Here is an 18,490-nt window from a genome sequence, read left to right as displayed (position 1 = left end):
TCACATAAACTTGAAGATATAATTATAATACAGTAAGGTTTTATTTTTATTTTTAGAAAACACATACTCAATTTATAAAGCCAAGTAAGTTTGACTCTGCTCTCTGAGTTGCTATATGCCTTTATTGAGAGAAGCTGTTAATCTTAAAACTTCCTGGTGCTCAACCCATAGGTTAACCTCAGTCCCAAAATATTGTTCACACTCCTCGAGATCATCCATCCTATTCATCATTCTCAACATCAAGTGTCTTAGGACTATTTTGAATACTGTATTCATTTTCAAAAGAAGTCAGAGAAAGTTAAAATTTTCCCAGGCCCAAAGATGATTCTAGAAGGAGGCTTCCAGAGACATTTTCATGCAGTGAAAACATTAAGGGAGTAAAACACCACATCAATAAGTTATGTTTGCTTAGGGCTCGGAAATTTTATTAGTACCAGGGATTTTTCTTTAAAAATTTTTTTTCTCCAAAATGGTATGTATTATATGTATGTGTTTTGTAAAGAGGAACTTGAACTATTTTTTTAATCTAGAATGTGTGTGTATTGCCTAGAGATATTTTAAGTATCCCTGATGTATACGGGCACCATAGTAATTAGGAAGAAATATTTAATTCATTCTCTAGCTGAGCACTGAGCTCTATTTTATCTATAGAGCAATTTAAATGCTCTTCAATAAACATTGTCCTGTAATAACAGAAGCAATTGTTACATGTAGTGAGAAGGATTTTATTTTGCATCTGGTCAAAGTGAACTATCTGTACATTGTGCGGGGTGGGGACAGCTAAGCTCAGACCCTGCAGCTGGGCTATTGCTCTTCATTTATGACCTCAATGCCAAGGAATGATGGAGAGGTTACTGCCTGAAGGCTGATTGTGATGCCAAGTGAAATAGATGAGGGGAAAGCCTTGGCAACAAGAAAAAGAGCACAGGTGCATTGTGGGAGCTGGGGAGAGAGCCAGGTTCCTGGTCATTGGGCAATCACAGTGTACTCAGAGCAAGATGTATCTCCATCTCTCCGACCCACACAGGTTTCTCTCTGGGGTTAGAGAATGTTATGTTTGTGCACTCTGATTGGAAGGCAGTAACTGGACCTTCAGGGTCCCTTCCTGCAGGAATGAGAACATCTGCCAGCATCTTGCTGCTAAGATTCCATGTGCTCTTCCCTCTCAGGCTCATTGCCTCAGTGTTGCCACTGAATTGCCTGTCCCCTAAGTGGGGATTTTCCTTTAGCCTGGTGGATTTTCACTGGCCAGCACTGAATAGCCAAGTGGCTACTACAATACCAATTCTCATATTTGCAGCTGGAGGTCCCTTTAAGAAATTATCTGACTCATTTGGGTCAAATAATAGTTTCCAAGGAGATTTAGAAGAGAGGAAGTGTGATATTAACCTAACCTAGATACCAAATTTTTTTTTTCTTCTGAAATTTCTTGACAGCTGTTGCATAACCTCTTTAAATGGCATTTAGAACTCTGTGCCCCAGAAGGCATTGTTGACACTGTTGACTCCAAACCCAAGTGACTATTGTCTTAAAAAAAAATTTTTTTTTGGACAATCTGATTCCATAAAAGAATTGGATGTGAGGTATGCATTTTTGCATTGATATGTAATCATATGGGAAGCAATATACCGTTTCTCTAAACCCATGATTATTTTTACTACTTTGGGGATGAGGCAAGCTTTTCTGCCATGAATGCAGGACTTCAAGAATGTCCCAGCTTGTTTATATAGGCTTCAGTCATGTCAGCATGCATTCCTGCATGAGTATCTGCCTGGGACTGAGCTAGCTAGAAGGGGGCAGGAAGAGAGATCTGGTAAGGTTTCCTGTTATGTTTAATAGCATGATTAACTCTTCATGGTTTAAGGGCTTCCTTGTTTTGCTGTCTGTACTTTCCAGTGAAGAAGCAAAGAGGTCTGGAGAAGGAAAACCAAGTTTTGTCATAGAACTGGAAATAGAATAATTCATTTGCCCAACATTTGGGAGATGGGAGCTAGAATATCAATGGCATATTGCTAACTGTGATGATTATTAGCCCTGAAAATCATGGATAATTGAACTCCTCAAACTCACCAAATCTTTATATCAGAGTTATAAAATGGTAGTGAAGTGGACCATTTGGTCTTTAATTTCTGTTTTTACCACCTTTCTGATGGGGAGGTAGTTGAGAGATGAGGAAAACTAACTTTCACTAACAGCAAGATAGAGAAAAATATATGAATGGTAGGTATCTGGCCGTATGTAAAATGGAGAGTCACTCTCTGAACAATGCCATTGGTTCTTTTGGAAGAATGGTCAGTGGGTAACTTGGGTGGATAGAAAACATTGCATAAAATATTTCTCCCATCAGTTTTAGGTCAACCTCTGTATTTTGTTGTGAATTCTGTGGCTGGAGGTATATGAAAAGAAATGAGTTGTGGGTAAAAAGGACCATCCCCATGACTGAAAAGGAAATGATGTGAGAATGTAAATACTGCATATGATTTGCCTTCCTTCACTTTCCCCTGCTTTGTATGGCTGAAACCCAGAGAAGTTAGAATTGGCCAAACAAAAACCAGATGGGTGTCTTTTCTATAAAATGGAAACTATCAAAAGGCAAAATTGGGATTAAACCTCCTTATCTTTATGACTGGATGTAGATAAGAAGTGGAAAGGAGTAGAAGAGGGGCAGGTAATTTGTTTAAAGGATTGTGAAGGGGAATACAAAACCACTGGCTGACTTAAACACAGGGAATAATGATTTTGGTAAATAGTTTTCCTGGAATACGTTTCTTTAATTTGTTTATAATAGTTGGAAGGTAAAATTGGTGGAATTTCACGCTCGATTGTGTGGAGGAAGTAGAAGAGGAGGTCTCTGATTGGTATGGATGGAGGTGCCATTCGCCAAGCGAAGGAAAACAGAGAGATGGTTTGGGGGCAAGATGAAGAGTCCCATCCTGGACACATTTAGAAGAGCCAATGCAGATATCTTGTAAGCAGTTGTATGGATGGGGCTGAAACTTGGGTGGATGATCTGGTCTACAAGCAGAAATTTGTGATTTATCATCACTTAGATGGTAAGTAGAACACAGGAATAAATGGAATTTTCTAGGGAGATCACATAAAGGGAAAAAACAGAGATTGGATGATTGGCCAGAACTCCCTGACAGGGGAAGGCAGAAGGAATTCAAGGTATAAGAGGAGAACAAAAAGTTTCTTCGGGTTATTGAATCTAGGGCAGAAAACATGCCTCACTGGAAAAGGAGAGATGTTATACCTCCTATAATCTTGGAGGATTAGAAACAACACCAGAGGCAACAGGGAAATTAATAGAAAGCAGAAACCTATGTGGACCACTGCTGGGAGGAGGTGCTGAGAAGCTAAAAATCAGGAACTAGTGAGGCAGGAAGGAGCAATTGCTTGTGAGTTGCTTTTCCTTTCCTTTCCTAAGAGGGTGCTGGAGAGAGAGCCTGGTTCCCCAAACACATGCCTCAGTGTCAGGAGACTGGAAGATCAGGCTCTCGGCTGGCATGGGTGAACCTCGGTGGCGTGGCCCAGTCCACTTCCCTACAGGGCATGAGCACAGTAGCAGGATGGTTACCATGGAACTGAGTGAGTGGAAGGTTCCTCCCTGCCACCCCCAACTTTCTCAAAAGTCAAGCTTGCTTTTCTCTTAGTTGTTGCTTTTTGAAAATTATTATTACTGTGAAATAGTTATATCTTTTATGTGCTAGGCCTTTACATATGTTAGCTCACACATTTGTCACAGTAGCTCTCTGATATAGGTACCTTTTTTGTCCTTGAGTTACTTATGAGGAAATGGAGACAGAGAGGTTTAGGAACTTGCCCAAAGTTACATATCCTGTAAGTTGTGGGGTTGGAGTCCATCTGTCTTGAATCCATGCTTCTAACCACTGTTGCTTCAGAATACCCGCTTGTATTTTGAAAGTGGAAAACATAGAAGAAACTTCTCACTTGTTCCTTCTTTCTATTGGAATTTATTGGGATTTCTTTTGTCCTATTTACTTACTGGTATATCCTACTTTTTCTTTTAACCGCTAGAGTTTTTGTCTGCTCAGATTGAATCAGTGGATTGTAATGAATGACCAAAGAAAAATATCAAAAACCGTTTTCTGAGTGCTTTTGGTTTTTGGTTATAAATGTGTTTTTTGTTTTGTTTGTGTTTTCTCTTAGAGTGTGTGCTGTCATCCTTATTTCAAAGATTTGTTGTTCTCTTAAGGATTTCAGTTTAATATGTGGTTGGGGGAGCAAAGTGTTGAAAGGTTTTTATTTTTCTTAAAGTGTAAGTCATTCCTCAGCAAGGTAATAGGTTTGGGGAGAATTAACCCATTGTGTTCCTAGTAACCCAATCTCACTGGTTTCTCCTGAGCAGGTCCCTGGAAACCTGAAAGTTTATAGCTTTTCCGCAGCAACCTACCTAATGTACTGCTTAGTCCTTGGAGAACATATGGTTTATTGAATGCTTTTTTCCAATATGTTATTAATGATGATGGTCTGCTAATAGAATCATACATAATTATTCAAAACAAATTTGAATTATGATTTGGTGAGAAGAAAGGGATATAGAGTTTACATTCAAATCATAAAATTTCAGAGTTGGAAATAATCTTGAAGCCTATAATGGCCCAGGAGCACTGGGCTAGATGAGAGCACAGAGGGGCCCTCATCTCTGGAGGAATGGGACAGAGCATGGGGGCAGAGCTCCCACTAGGTTATGCCATAGCCTGAAATCAAAAACCACTTTCCTTTTGTGCGCCAAAGCCAATCAGTTGGTAGAGGTTGTCAAAATCACTTTACTGAGACAGATTTTGAGACTTCCATTTTGACCCAGCAGGAAAGAATGCCACAATGTCTTAGTAATGTCTTCCATGGGAAGTGACAGCATGGTTCACATATTTATAATCTCTGCTTTAAAGGATGAATGTTAGCCAGGGGAATACTAGGAAGGAGACTGTTCCGGGTAGGGGGTTAGCATGAACCAGGTCATGAAGGCAGCTGTGTGTGATGACTGGGACAGAAATGGTGAGCCAGGGAGGAAGTGGGAGAGAGGAGCTGGAGAGATGTTCAGGGACCAGATGATGGAAGGCCTGGGATGCCCAGGTAAGGAACTGGGACTTCAGCTCTTAGGAGAGGGAACCATTGAAGACTTGACTGCCTGCATGGAGCTGCACAAGAGGTTGAAGGCTAGAAATATGCTGATTTGAAGATGTGTTTAAAAAAAAAAAAAAATTCTTCTGCATTCTAGCTACAAGCCAATAGTGGAATATATTGATGCTCAATTTGAAGCCTACTTACAAGAGGAATTGAAGATCAAACGTTCTCTCTTCAACTACCACGACACCAGGATCCATGCATGCCTCTACTTCATTGCCCCTACTGGCCATTCACTGAAGTCTCTGGACCTAGTCACCATGAAAAAGCTGGACAGCAAGGTACTCACTGACACTTTGGTGACTATCCACTCGCCTTTTGGATCACCTTTATCTGAAGGCCCTGACTTATTTCCTTCTTTTAATGTAATTGGAGTTGTTTTGTTTTACAAGACAGTTTATTGTAGCAGTTTTAGGTTCACAGCAAAATTAAGAGGAAGGTACAGAGACGCATGTATACCCCTGCCCCACATCAGCACCCCCACCCGATGGGTCCCATTGATGGGTTGTTACAGTCAACGCATCTATGTTGACACACCATAATCACCCAAAGTCTGTTATTTACATTAGGGTTCACTTTTATTGGTGCACAGCCTGTGGGCTTGGACAAACCTACAAAGACCTGTATCGTGGAGGCATACAGAGTAGTTTTCCTGCCCCCAAACTCCTCTGTGCTCTTGCCTATTCATCCCTCCCCCTTCCTCCAACCCCATAATTGTCTTTTCTGGTTTACAGAACAATAGGGTTTAGCAATGTGAGAAAAATGCTTCAAAACCTCTGGATGTTAGGCTAAACAAAATAAAACAAACAAATAAAACCATGGAGCTCTTTACCAAGTATTTTTAGTTCTTAAATTAGCACCAGCGAATGCTCTGATGAAGGTTGGGGAATTATATAGCGGAGACATCTAAATGGTCATAGGAAGGGTTAAATTTAGGGAGATTGAAATATAAAGTCACAAATTGTTTACTTTCCTAAAACCTTCTCTAAATTTATGTTTTAAAGGTTTGACTTTAATATGAAGTTTTGAGTGAAAAAAAAAGGTGTTAATTTTTTTCCTTATGTGATAAGGACAGTCCAGCTTCTTAGATTTAAAACTGAATTGCACCCAAATGTTTTTAAAAAGTGGTTTCAGTTTGACACCTGGGCTTTCCACATTAATAAACTCTTCCTTTTACAACATTTGAAGAAAGGTACTGATAAGTTTGATAACATTAAGTGATGTACTTTACAATTAATTTGATTTTTCATTTTGAAATAAATGGAAAGCAGTATATTCTGAATTGAAGAAGCAAATGAAAAGGAAAACAGCCAGAAAAAGAAGCTGTGGTATTTTTTTTAACTTTCCTTGGAGTTCCATAAAAAGTTGTATCATCTTTAGGGGGTTTTGTTGGGTGTTATTTTTTTGTCCAAACAATGCTGTTTGAAAGATGCTTTCTCTCCAGAGGAACGTAATGGAGAGCAGTCAGACGACCAGCTGTCCCCGAGGCCTCTGGCTGAACTGGCCGCCAAATGGGCTGCAGTGGCTGACACAGGGCCAGGTTCCTTGGGCTTCCAGCATGCACAGACACCTTGGTTTACAGAAAAATGGTCTAGTGATGTGAAGGGACTATTGCAGCTGGAGGACTCTCGGGAGAATAAATAGAATCCTTTTCATGCATTTGTGTCCGCAACAGTGAGCCACGGGCAGGCAGGCAGTTGAGGGCTCTGGGCCATGAGGCTGGCTCCCCAGGCTGCCGTGTCCCTGGTAACAGGGCTGGGGAGGGGCAGAGATGGAGGTGGTGTCCTAACTGAGGCCATGTTTGTGGACCAAGCCCGGCAAATATTCAACAAAGGGTTATGCTTAGTAGGGCTGGTTTAAAAAGGGAAAGAAAATAAGGCAAATGAACACAGCTGGAAAAAAAAGTCCCTGAAAACAGGTTAAACTGCTCTTAAAGAACCGATACTGCTGTAGAGATGGAGGGCTGGAGAGCATCTGAAAATGGTATTTGCAAAGGTTGTTTATACAAATGAAGTGAAGAGTTAAGGTGCTTAAGTATATATATCATAAACATATAATTTCAGAAATGATTTTCAAGCACCTGCCACTGAGGAAAAAGAGGTTTTAAATCTCAATTGCCTGTGGCGTCTATCTACTCTGATCAAACTGGTCAAGAAAGTATGAACCTCTGCCATTTTGTCTGTGTAATAGTCACTGAATACTAAACATGTACAGAAGATAACCAACAAGAACAACGGGGAAGTGTTCTGTTTCTTGGGCTCTGACCCAGACATATCCCCACCATTAGTGTTTCTCTTGCTGGATGAGTCCAAGCATGATGAGGTAGGAGTGGGTGGAGGAATAGGTGAAGAATATGTTATTCTATCCACATGTCTTCTCATTGTGGTGTATCAGGGGTTTTGATTCGGCTCTTGGAATAAAAGAAGCAAAGGAATGCAGACATGGCCAAGAAAACCTCCCTAAGGACTCCCTCATCTCTTGCTAGTGTGGCTTTCTCACTGAGTCTGTCCCCCTTTCCCCTGAGCTGGGAGAGCATGGCCCCAGGTGTCAGATGTCAGTTGTGTCTTACTGAAACCTCTGTGGCTACCAGGGAGTGGAAGAAAGTTAATCTTAAAAAACGAATTTTTAAAAATGTGCTGTGTGGGCAGTGCTGGGCAAAGTTGGGAGAATGACCCACTTTGGGGTTTGAGGCTTGGGCTTGAGGGTGTCCTCAGCTCTCACACTGGGCTTTCTGCCACTGTTTTCAAACTCTGCCTTCTCCCTGGTCTCTGTAGTCAATGGTCTGAAAGCGAGCCTCTGCCGCTAGGTTTCATTCTGACATGAAGAAGTAATGTGCTAGAAGCTGGTGTTTCAAAAGAATTAATTGGTGTGATTTTGAAAACTTTAAAAGTAGGTGAAGCCGTCTTTGTTCTGGTTAATACGTAGGTTCTCTACCCCTAGTAGTCATTAGAAAAAAAGAGAGGGTGTTATCCTGCATAGAGATGAATATTCCACTATTCTAACACAGTCTTTGCTTTGCGCTGTGAGGAACATGCAAAAATCAAGCTTTTAAAATAGCTGGGAGGGGTCTAAAAGGAGTGGTTGGTTATTCAAAGAATAGGCTTCTTTGTTATTGCTATTTGTCATAGAGTAACACTTCCTTCTACTCTGTTAAAAAAAAAAAAATGAGGTAGCACAGAAGAGGAAATTACAAGTATGCTGTCAGTGCCGGATGGGAGGAAGTAAAAGTGTTCACAGATGGAGCTAAAAGATTATCCATGTCTTCTTAATTTTCCCTCTGGGCACAAAGCCTTATTTTCAATATCTATTTTTTAAGTGAAGCTTTACAACTTTTGTTATGTTTCATTCATTTGTCTTATTTTTCTTATATTGGAATTGTGTAAAAATGGGTATGTTTGTTTTATAGGTGAACATCATTCCAATAATTGCAAAAGCTGACACGATTGCCAAAAATGAATTGCACAAATTCAAGAGTAAGATCATGAGTGAACTAGTCAGCAATGGAGTCCAGATATATCAGTTCCCCACAGATGAAGAAACGGTGGCAGAGATTAATGCAACAATGAGTGTAAGTCCTCAAGTTAGGAAGAACCTACCAGAAATTGTCCTGAAAGCTTTTCTTGGTAGCAGCATTGTAGAGTGACTGGAGCACTGGGCCAGGAATCGGATTCTTTAGCGTTGCCCAGCTCTGCCGCTATGGCAAGTCATTTAACCACCCTACTCCTCAGGGTATCCATCTATCAAATGGGAAAGTTAGACAAGCCTATCTCCAGTTTCCTTCCTGCTCCAACAGGCAGAATTTCTACAGCAGACCTCTTGGGAATGCCAGCCCAGCACCATCTCACACAAAGCAGCTTAAAGGAAATAGATCTCTGCTTGTTTCTGCCATTGTTGGCAGAAATATCTCCACCTGCCTTCCTTTTGCTTCTGTGATGGGTTCCTGCCTTTCACTCCATTCTGTTTCCCCTACTCTTTCCTGAATCATTAGGTTAATTGGCAGTTGAGGGTATAATTTCTCCATGTCACAGGCAGAGAACGAGAGAACTGAGTAAAGCTTCAGCAATTCTAAGTGCACCTGTGATATGATGTCCGTGTCCTCTATGCTATCTGCTGATGCCTGAATCTTTCTCACTGCCTCTTTGTGTATCTCACAAAGAGATACATGGCTCATCTCTGGGCCACAATTCCTATACTTTTTTTTTTCCATTTGGGAATGCATAACTTGTGTAAAACTAGCATCCTTTGCACATAGTAGATGACCAATGATGGCTTTTGGGATTCTTAAAATTGTAGGTTAGCTTCTGTGAAATATAATTAGAAGCTATTAAATAAGTTGCCTTCCCCTGAATACGTGCTAAAAATTGATTCAAAAGTATGCTGGTGGCAGCAGAAGTCAGTGTACATTTTTAAATTGTGGTAGGTTGAGCTGTGTTCTACTTTCCTTAGATCTGATCATGAAAAGTGTCTAATGAAGTCATTATTAAATTGCCCTGAAGGCACTCTTTTTAACAGCCATATTGAGATATAATTGATGTACTGTACAAGTTACCCGTTTAAAGCATACAATTCAGTGGTTTTTAGTATATTCACACAGTTGTGCAACCATTGCCACCGCCAATTTTAGAACCTTTTCATCACCTGAAAAAGAAATCATGTTCCTTTTAGTTGTCAACCCTCTAACCATCCCAGCCCTAGGTAACTACTACTCTACTTTCTTGTCTCTTCTGGACATTTGCCTATTCTGGACATTTCATATAAAGGGACTCAGACTGAAGCTCATCTAGAGAATTAAATGGCTTGGTCAAAGCAGCACTAAGATTTCAACCCTGATCCCAGTTTTGTGTTGTTTGCTATCATAATTTAGGGGAACAGAGATATTTCACAAAACTCCTTGTTTCTTCAGTTCAGCATACGGACTTTTCTATATAGCACTGTTATCATTTATGGAGGAATATTTTCCTTAAATTATTCCCAATATGACTAGGACTTTGGAAGCAAATGTAACTTCTCCCTTCTCTGGGGCTGTTTGTATGAATTGAAAATTTAAGGGCCCATTAGAAAAGAGATTGTCCATTCTCCACTTTGCTCTAGTGTGGTCACACTCGGAGTTGTGTGACCTACTCTGGTTGTCTTGCTCCTGTGGCCAGGACCGTGAAGACTCTGGAATTTGTGAAAACTGGGGAGCAGATTCTTCCTGGGAGGATGGCCGGAGGGGGTACGAAAGGAAGGTCATCATGACGGAGGGTAACTGTTCTCATTCAAAAGACAGAACTGCAGGGTAGTGAGGGGTTTGGGCCCAGCGAGAAATGAACATTTGGCCATCGGTGCCACCGCAGCACAGCAAGCACCCTGTGGAAGGAGTGAGTTCCCATCACAAGGTGGTGGACAACAGATTCCGTATCTCAACTCATTTAGATACTGTAGAAGCAGGATCGAAATGGATAATATGTGAGGTCTCTCCCACGTCTAAAATTCTCTGGCTATAGGTACTGAGAGTTTCATAGCCATCATAGCACCAGACATTTTTGACATTTATGGAGGATTTACTGTGCATCAGCCACCGTGAGAGGTTTTATTTACATCTAATCCTCACACCAGTCCCATAGGTAGGCACTATTATTATCCCTAACTCGCATATGAGGAAACTGCAGCCTGGCATGGTCCAGCCATCGGTCATGCAGGGAGGATTTGAATGCAGGCAGCTCAGCTCCAGTGCCAGCAGAGCAGTGTGCCTGTTTTACAGCATCATTAGAGCCCAGGCTGAGATAGCGCTGGTTTATTCTGCTGTAGAACTTCAGTTTGGGGTTCTTCTGCTGTAGAACTTCAGCATAGGATTCAATAAATGACATGAGTGAATATTGTCTAATGTTCTCTTTATATCTCTCCCCTTCCTTTTAAATTATTTTGGGTGCTCATGAAACTACATTTGTGTTAAATTTCTTGGAAAGAAACTACCCGTGGGGATGCCTGGGTGGCTCATTCGGTTAAACATCCGACTTTGGCTCAGGTCATGTTCTCGTAGTTACTGGGTTTGAGCCCCGCATTGGGCTCTGTGCTGATAGCTCGGAGCCTGGAGCCTGCTTCAGATTCTGTGTCTCCCTCTCTTTCTGCCCCTCGCCCACTCACTCAATCTCTCTCTCTCTCTCTCTCTCTCTCTCTCTCTCTCTCTCTCTCTCTCAAAAATAAACATTAGAAAAAAGACCCATGAATCCTGGCTCTTTGTCTCTTTATCAGATTAATCAAACTGATAGTCCGAAATTAATCTTGTTCTTTAACAAGATTTTTTTTTTAAGTCTCTTCCTTGCCAATAATTCCTGGTGATGAAATCCCATATGATATGTGGAAAACAGATTTCACTGGCAGTTGCTTTTGTCACTCAGTGTGAGCGGAGAAAACTCTTTCCTTGGTCATTATGGCAGAATGGTGGCCAGCGGGGCCCTGTTGCTCCTCAACTTCAGGGGACACATTACAGTTCCAGACTTGGAGTCTGTGAAAGGAATGTGCTTTCTTTCCTTCCTATACAGTATGAGATGAACCAGAGAATATAAGTATCTTGAGCAGCAAATGAAGTACCACCTGGGCATCCTGGGCTGAGGGTTATGTCCTCTGTGGGAGAGGATTTGGCTGTAGGACATTCTCATCTTTCTCAACTTGCCTACAGTAGAAGAGCAGTGGATCAAGGAACTGAAATAATAATTCTCAGAACAACCATTTCAGATCTTATTATTCTTACATTTTAATAGAAAAAAAGATGGAATTACTGTCCCCACCACCTGCACTCCCAGAATGTAGCCATAGCTACCAAATAAAGCAACGTGAAATAGTCAGTTGTTTTGAACACCACCTCTGCTTGGTAGAAGTCTGGGTTGCAAGGCTTGGGCCAATAATTTGGGCTAAAATGTAGTTCTGATTTGAATTTTGTGCAATGGCCAACTGTAAAGCAATGCTGTTAGAAATATAATATGAACCACACAAACAATTTAACATTTCCCAGTAGTCACATTAAAAAAAGTAAAAAGAAATGTGAAATTAATTAAAAACGTATTTAACTGAATATATTTAAAATATTATTTCAAGGGGCGCCTGGGTGGCTCAGTCGGTTAAGCGTCCGACTTCAGCTTGGGTCACGATCTCCCGGTCTGTGAGTTCGAGTCCCGCATCGGGCTCTGGACTGATGGCTCAGAGCCTGGAGCCTGCTTCCAATTCTGTGTCTCCCTCTCTCTCTGACCTTCCCCCGTTCATGCTCTGTCTCTCTCTGTCTCAAAAATAAATAAATGTTAAAAAAAAAAAAATAAAATATTATTTCAATATGCAATCAATATAAAAATTAATGAGATATTTTCATAGTAAGTCTTTGAAATCCAATGTATATTTTATAGTTACAGCATATCCCAATTTGGAAGCATACCCAAATTACTCCTAACACACTTGAAAATTTTTCAACATGAAATAAGTACCAAAAAGATAATTTTCCTCTAATGTTTGCATCCACATTGAGTAAACTAGTTTTTTAGTTTTTTTTTTTTTTTTTTTTTTTTTTTAGAAAATTTAAGTTTAAAACAAAATGAAGTGCAGTCCCAAAACAATACAGTTCTATTTCACGGAAAAATATTTTGTTATATTTTTAAGTTCAAAGGTAAAATAATTAAAAGTAAATAAAAGTGGGACATCTGCGTGGCTCAGTTGGTTAAGCCCCCAACTCTTAATTTCAGCTTAGGTCATGATCTCTTGGTTTGAGAGTTCGAGCCTCACATGGGGCTCTGCTGTCAAGGCCTGCTTGGGATTCTCCCTCCCTCTCTCTCTGCCCTTCCCCTACTTGCGCTGTCTCTGTCTCTCTCAAAATAACTGTACTTAAAAAAGAAAAGAAAAACAAGTATATAAAACTAAAATTCAGTTTCTTGATCCTGTAAGCCCTGTTTCTGATGCTCAGTGGCCACATATATTAGTGGCTACAGTCTTGGACAACATGTGTCTGAAGCTTCCTGTGTGGTTGCAAAGACACCTACGGTTTCCTTTGAATCTAGCTCATACCACATAATCAATATTTGGTCATAGGAGGGGTGGGGTACACGAAGCCCACCTCTGCTGACCTGCAGAGCTTCCTCCCTCTTCTACCCACCCTTCCCTTTGTCTCCCCCTCACTAAGTGAGGCTGGCAGAAGGGGCAGAGCCTAGGCAAGGTGGAGAACCAGCCTGGGCAACACCTGGAGAAGGTAACAACTCTGTCCTTGTGTTGCTTCTCAGGTCCATCTCCCGTTTGCTGTGGTCGGCAGCACTGAAGAGGTGAAGATCGGCAACAAGATGGCGAAGGCCAGGCAGTACCCCTGGGGTGTGGTGCAGGGTATGTGCACATTAGGGGGAAGGGGGTCTCCACATTTAACTCCTGTGGTGACTCGCTTCTTCTCTCTCTGCCCTGTTTGGGGAGGTTTTGGGGGAGGTCCTCAACCAAAGGCAGGACGAAGGGAGGGTTGTACACATGGCAGTTGTGAAGTGAGGAAGCAAGACCCTGTGACCAAGTAGGTAGATGGTGGGGAGAAGTGACCACAGTGCCCTACTTCCGGTGAGGCAGCCCCTCAAGAATATTGGCTTATGTGGCAAATTGAGTACAAATTCCTGGTAGAAAAGAGCTCTTCCCTAGAAGTTTCAACAACTTTCATACCAGTTTCATCAGCAAAGTATAGTAAGAAAGCTGCAAAAGGTTTCTTGTAAACAAGAAGTTACTTGTTTCTCCATTATCTCTGGAAAACCTGTCTTCCAATTAAATGTTATCTCAGTGGATATCTGAGAATTATGACCTATTTGGTGCTGGGAGACATGATCATAGTCTCTGACCTGAAGAAGCTTCCCATATGTCACTTTGATAGGCAAGGACCCTATTTTCCTGCCTTTGTGTGTTTTGAGGGAGGACATCTGATGCTATAGGTTAAGTAGGATAGCTATAGAAAGTTTCTTCATTAGTTTAAGATCTATCAGTCCCCCTTTTCTTTTTTTCTGAATAAAGGCAATAAATCTGTGAGAAGGGAAAAGAAATTGTACCTTTCAGATCTCTAAGAAAATTACAATTTTTATGAATCTTACCTATTTCTCTATAATAAAGCTTTTTTCATAGTGTTGATGAAATTAAGGGAAGTGGTATGTAGAACCTGCCTTGTATACTTCCAGGGGGCACGGAGTAGTGGAAATAGACCTGGCTTTGCAGCCAGATGTTGTGTTTGAACATAGACTCTGCTCCCAGTACTCAGGAAGTCAGCTTCCTTACCAAAGCCTTGCTTCTGCATCTACAAGACGAGAGTCGCAATGCCTACTTGGCAGAATTGTTCTGAAGGATAAAGACAATATTTATAAAGTTCCTCTTGCAATGCCCTGCCCTGAGCAGACACTCTGCGATCACTGTGGTCATCAACATTATGGTCCACATTGTCGAAAATCTTGTCCTCATTGGGAATGTAAGGCGAATCCAGTGAAGGGTCTTCACACAGCTTTGAGATTTCAGGAGCGATGGTGATAACTTTTTGAAAGTGTCACTTCAGATTTTTAGGGATGTCATTGCTGATAGCCGCTTCCACCTTCCCATCTCTTGCAGTTGAGAATGAAAACCACTGTGATTTTGTGAAACTTCGAGAGATGCTGATCCGCGTGAACATGGAAGATTTGCGAGAACAGACTCACACCCGCCATTATGAACTGTATCGGCGCTGTAAGCTTGAGGAGATGGGGTTCAAGGACACTGACCCTGACAGCAAGCCCTTCAGGTATGAGGGCACCTAGCAATCAGCTGTTTCCCAGACAGTGGCTTGAATGGTGTGTTGTTCCATCACCAAAATGCTTGTCAGATTGAGATAGCAGTGATTGAGGGACCTGGTGGGGACACGTTAGTAAGCATAATTGCCAGGCATTGCGATAACCACTTTATTGGTATTATCTCAACTAAGCGATGTAGATGATGTCATTGCCATCCTCATTTTACAGATGAGGAAACTAAGGCACTGAAAGTGTAAGCAACCTACCCAAGGTCCTACAAGTAGGAAGTGATGGAGTGAGTTTTGAACCCCTGCTCTTAATCATTATACTCACAGAGGCACAGAGCCTGGTCTAGGCATTTACAGAGGTGTGGCCGCTCAGTACAGTTTGCTCCATTCATTCATGGTTGCCAGCCAGGTTTCACTTCCCAGGACTCTTATCAGCTCTCTGTGTTTCAGTCCAATGCTAACAACTAATGAGGAAGAAAGGGAATAACTTGTAGAAAGTTTCTTGTGTGTTTTCCCACATCATCGATGGATGGAGATGAAGTGGCAAAATGTGAAGGGGGGAATTAATGCAGAATTAGCGGCCCAGCAAAGGCCCAGCTGCTGTCAGAACCTAGGCCGTGGGGGAGGGGCGGCAGGGGCTGAGTACGTTGGCCACAGAGTGGGGAGGGAAGGCAGGGCCACCAGGCCAGGTTTGCCACCTGTGGGCCCAGAAGAGGATTGCTTTGTCCAAACTGGGCCCACACTGGGTCTTAATGGAGATTTCAGTTGAGGTGATGTGAGGTGTGCCTGGGCATAATTAGGGGCTGCCGTTCCTTGGTCTTCTGCTGTCTCTGTTTTTGGCATTTAAATTAAAATACCTCCTGCAAGCGCAGGGTAACTGCCCACCAGAAGGAGGTGTTGCTGGGTAGGTCCAGCAGAGCTCTTGAAGGCCTGGCCAAGCTGGGTGCAGCCTCCTGCTCTGGCCTCGCTCACTTCAGGGACTTCAGGATGATGGCAGATGTTGTCCAGGCCTTTTGACTTGTAGAGGATATGCTTTATTCACACATCTTCCATGTCCCATTTGGTTCCATTTCTTCTGGCCTAAGGTTTCCGTTTTGTTTTGTTTTGTTTTGTTTTGTTTTGTTTTGTTTTGTTTTGTTTTTACATCTCACTATATTTATTTTTTTTATTGAGGTATAATTAACATACAGTATTATATTCGTTTCAGATGTACAACACAGTGATTCAGTAATTCTGTACCTTCCTCAGTGGTCATTGTCTGTCACCAAACAACATTATTACAATATCATTGATTATATTGCCCATGCTGTACTTGTCATCTCCATGACTTACTTATTGTATAACTGGAAGTCTGTACCTCTTAATCCTCTTTACCTATTACACCCATTCCCCTGATCCACCTCCCCTCTGGCAACCACCAGTTTGTTCTTTATATTTAAGGGTCTGGTTTTTGTTTGCTTGTTTGTTGCTTTGTTCGTTTATTATTATTATTATTTTTTTTAGATTCCACATATAAATGAAACCATATGGGATTTGTCTTTCTCTGCTCAACTTATTTCACTTAGCATAATATCCTCTGGGTCTATCCATGTTGTCACAAATAGCAATATCTCATTCTTTTTTTTTTTTTTTTTTTTTTTTTAACGTTTTATTTATTTTTGAGACAGGGAGAGACAGAGCATGAACAGGGGAGGGTCAGAGAGAGGGAGACACAGAATCTGAAACAGGCTCCAGGCTCTGAGCTGTCAGTACAGAGCCCGACGCAGGGCTTGAACTCACGGACTGTGAGATCACGACCTGAGCCGAAGTCGGCTGCTTAACCGACTGAGCCACCCAGGTGCCCCTATCTCATTCTTTTTTTAAATAAGCTGAACAATATTCCATTGTGTATACATGCCACATTTTCTTTATCCACCCATTTATTGGTGGGTGCTCAAGTTCCTTCCATATCTTGACTATTATAAATAATGCTGCAATAAACATAAAGTACACATATCTTTTCAAACTAATATTTTTATTTTCTTTAGGTAAATATTCAGTAGTAGAATTGCTAGATTATATGGTATTTCTATTTTTAATTTTTTGAAGAATCTCCATACCGTTTTCCACAGTGGTCGCACCGATTTACATTCCCACCAAAAGTGCATGAGGGTTCTCTTTTCTCCACGTCCTCACCACTGCTTATTATTTCTTGTCTTTTTGATATTAGCCATTTTGAAAAGCATAAGGTGATATCTCATTGTGATTTTGATTTGTATTTCCCTGATGATTAGTAATATTGAGCATCTTTTCATCTGTATGTCTGTATGTCTTCTTTGGAAAAATATCTATTCAGGTCCTCTGCCTTATCAGCTATTTCATTTGCAAATATTTTCTCCCGTTCAGTAGGTTACCTTGCCATTTTGTTGATTTCCTTTGCTGTGCAGAAGTTTTTTATTTTGATGCAGTCCAAATAGTTTATTTTTGCTTTTGTTTCCCTTGCCTGAGGAGACATATCTAGAAAGAAGAACAAAGCTGGAGGTATCGTAATCCCAGATTTCAAGATATACTACAAGCGTCTAGTAATTGAAACAGTTTGGTACTGGCACAAAGATAGACCCATAGATCAGTGGAACAGGGTAGAGATCACAGAAATAAACTCACCCTTCTGTGGTCAGAATCTGTGACAAAGGAGGCAAGAATATGCAATGGGGAAAAGATAGTCTCTTCAATAAACGGTGTTGGGAAAACTGGGCAGCTACATGCAAAAGAATGAAAGTGGACCACTTTTCACACCATGCATATAAATAAACTCAAAATGGATTAAAGGCCTAAATGTGAGCTCTGAAACCATAAAACTCCTGGAAGAGACCACAGGCAGTTTCTCTGACATTGGCAGTAGCAACATTTTATAGATGTCTCAGACTTTCCCTCTGAGGCATTTCCAGCATCCCCGGCACTTCTTGAGCCTGGGACCACACTGAAGGGGTGCAGTGAGGGGACCCTGCATGAAGGGCACCACAATTAAGGGGAAGCAAAAGCTGCTGCTGATTTGAGTGGTTTCCCAAAATTTCATCTTCAAAGCCATCATTCCAAGATGCTCTTGGATTTTTTTCCATGTGAATTTTGGGTGAGCTGGGAGGAATATAAGTATATTCCCAAAGCAGAGGATTTCTTTGTGGGTGTACAGTGAGGTCCATCCTTCCTTTGAGCACCCGGTATCCACTCTTTGTCCTCCAAGCTGCTCTTGTGTTTATAAAGCACAGAGTAATCTCTAAAGCCAAGGCTAGTAAGGGGCAGCCATCACCTGAATATATCGTACAGCAGGAAGCAAAACCAGGAGCTGGACAAACACAGTAAGAGGCTGTACGAAAGCCTTGGAAGTACGTCGGAGCCAGTAAAGCTAACTGAGTGTATTTCTGGTGGTGTCCTTGACCTGCCTCAATTTAGAGTTGTGTCTTTGTTGTCCTGTGGCAGAATCTGTGTATCTGTCTGTCTACCTACCTACCCACATGTCAGCTTGCTTTCTCCTGTGCCCATCTTACCACCTGCTGCCCTGTGGTCTTCAGCCCAACCAGAGCAGCATGCATTCTCTGGAGCCAGGTCCCCCTCCCT

At 41.5% G+C, this 18,490-nt stretch overlaps 1 protein-coding gene across 11 annotated transcripts in view; it reads left to right on the top strand.

Annotated features, from left to right (window-relative positions):
• Positions 1–18,490, top strand: part of SEPTIN11 (septin 11) — a 122,693-nt gene that overhangs the window by 91,220 nt on the left and 12,983 nt on the right. For all 11 annotated transcript variants that reach the window (XR_008296270.1, XM_027058797.2, XM_053217217.1 and 8 more), the window contains exons 4-7: positions 5,243–5,429; positions 8,555–8,716; positions 13,392–13,488; positions 14,731–14,899. Coding sequence is in view for 10 of the 11 variants with exons in the window: in XM_027058797.2 (XP_026914598.1) it covers positions 5,243–5,429; positions 8,555–8,716; positions 13,392–13,488; positions 14,731–14,899 (615 nt within the window). In the remaining variant the exon portion in view is untranslated. The remainder of the gene's footprint in view (positions 1–5,242; positions 5,430–8,554; positions 8,717–13,391; positions 13,489–14,730; positions 14,900–18,490) is intronic.

The sequence above is a fragment of the Acinonyx jubatus genome, chromosome B1 (genome assembly GCF_027475565.1).
Source record: "Acinonyx jubatus isolate Ajub_Pintada_27869175 chromosome B1, VMU_Ajub_asm_v1.0, whole genome shotgun sequence".
Lineage (NCBI taxonomy): Eukaryota > Metazoa > Chordata > Mammalia > Carnivora > Felidae > Acinonyx > Acinonyx jubatus.
The sequence above is the reverse complement of the archived record's forward strand: the minus strand, read 5'-3'. Positions and strand labels throughout refer to the sequence as shown.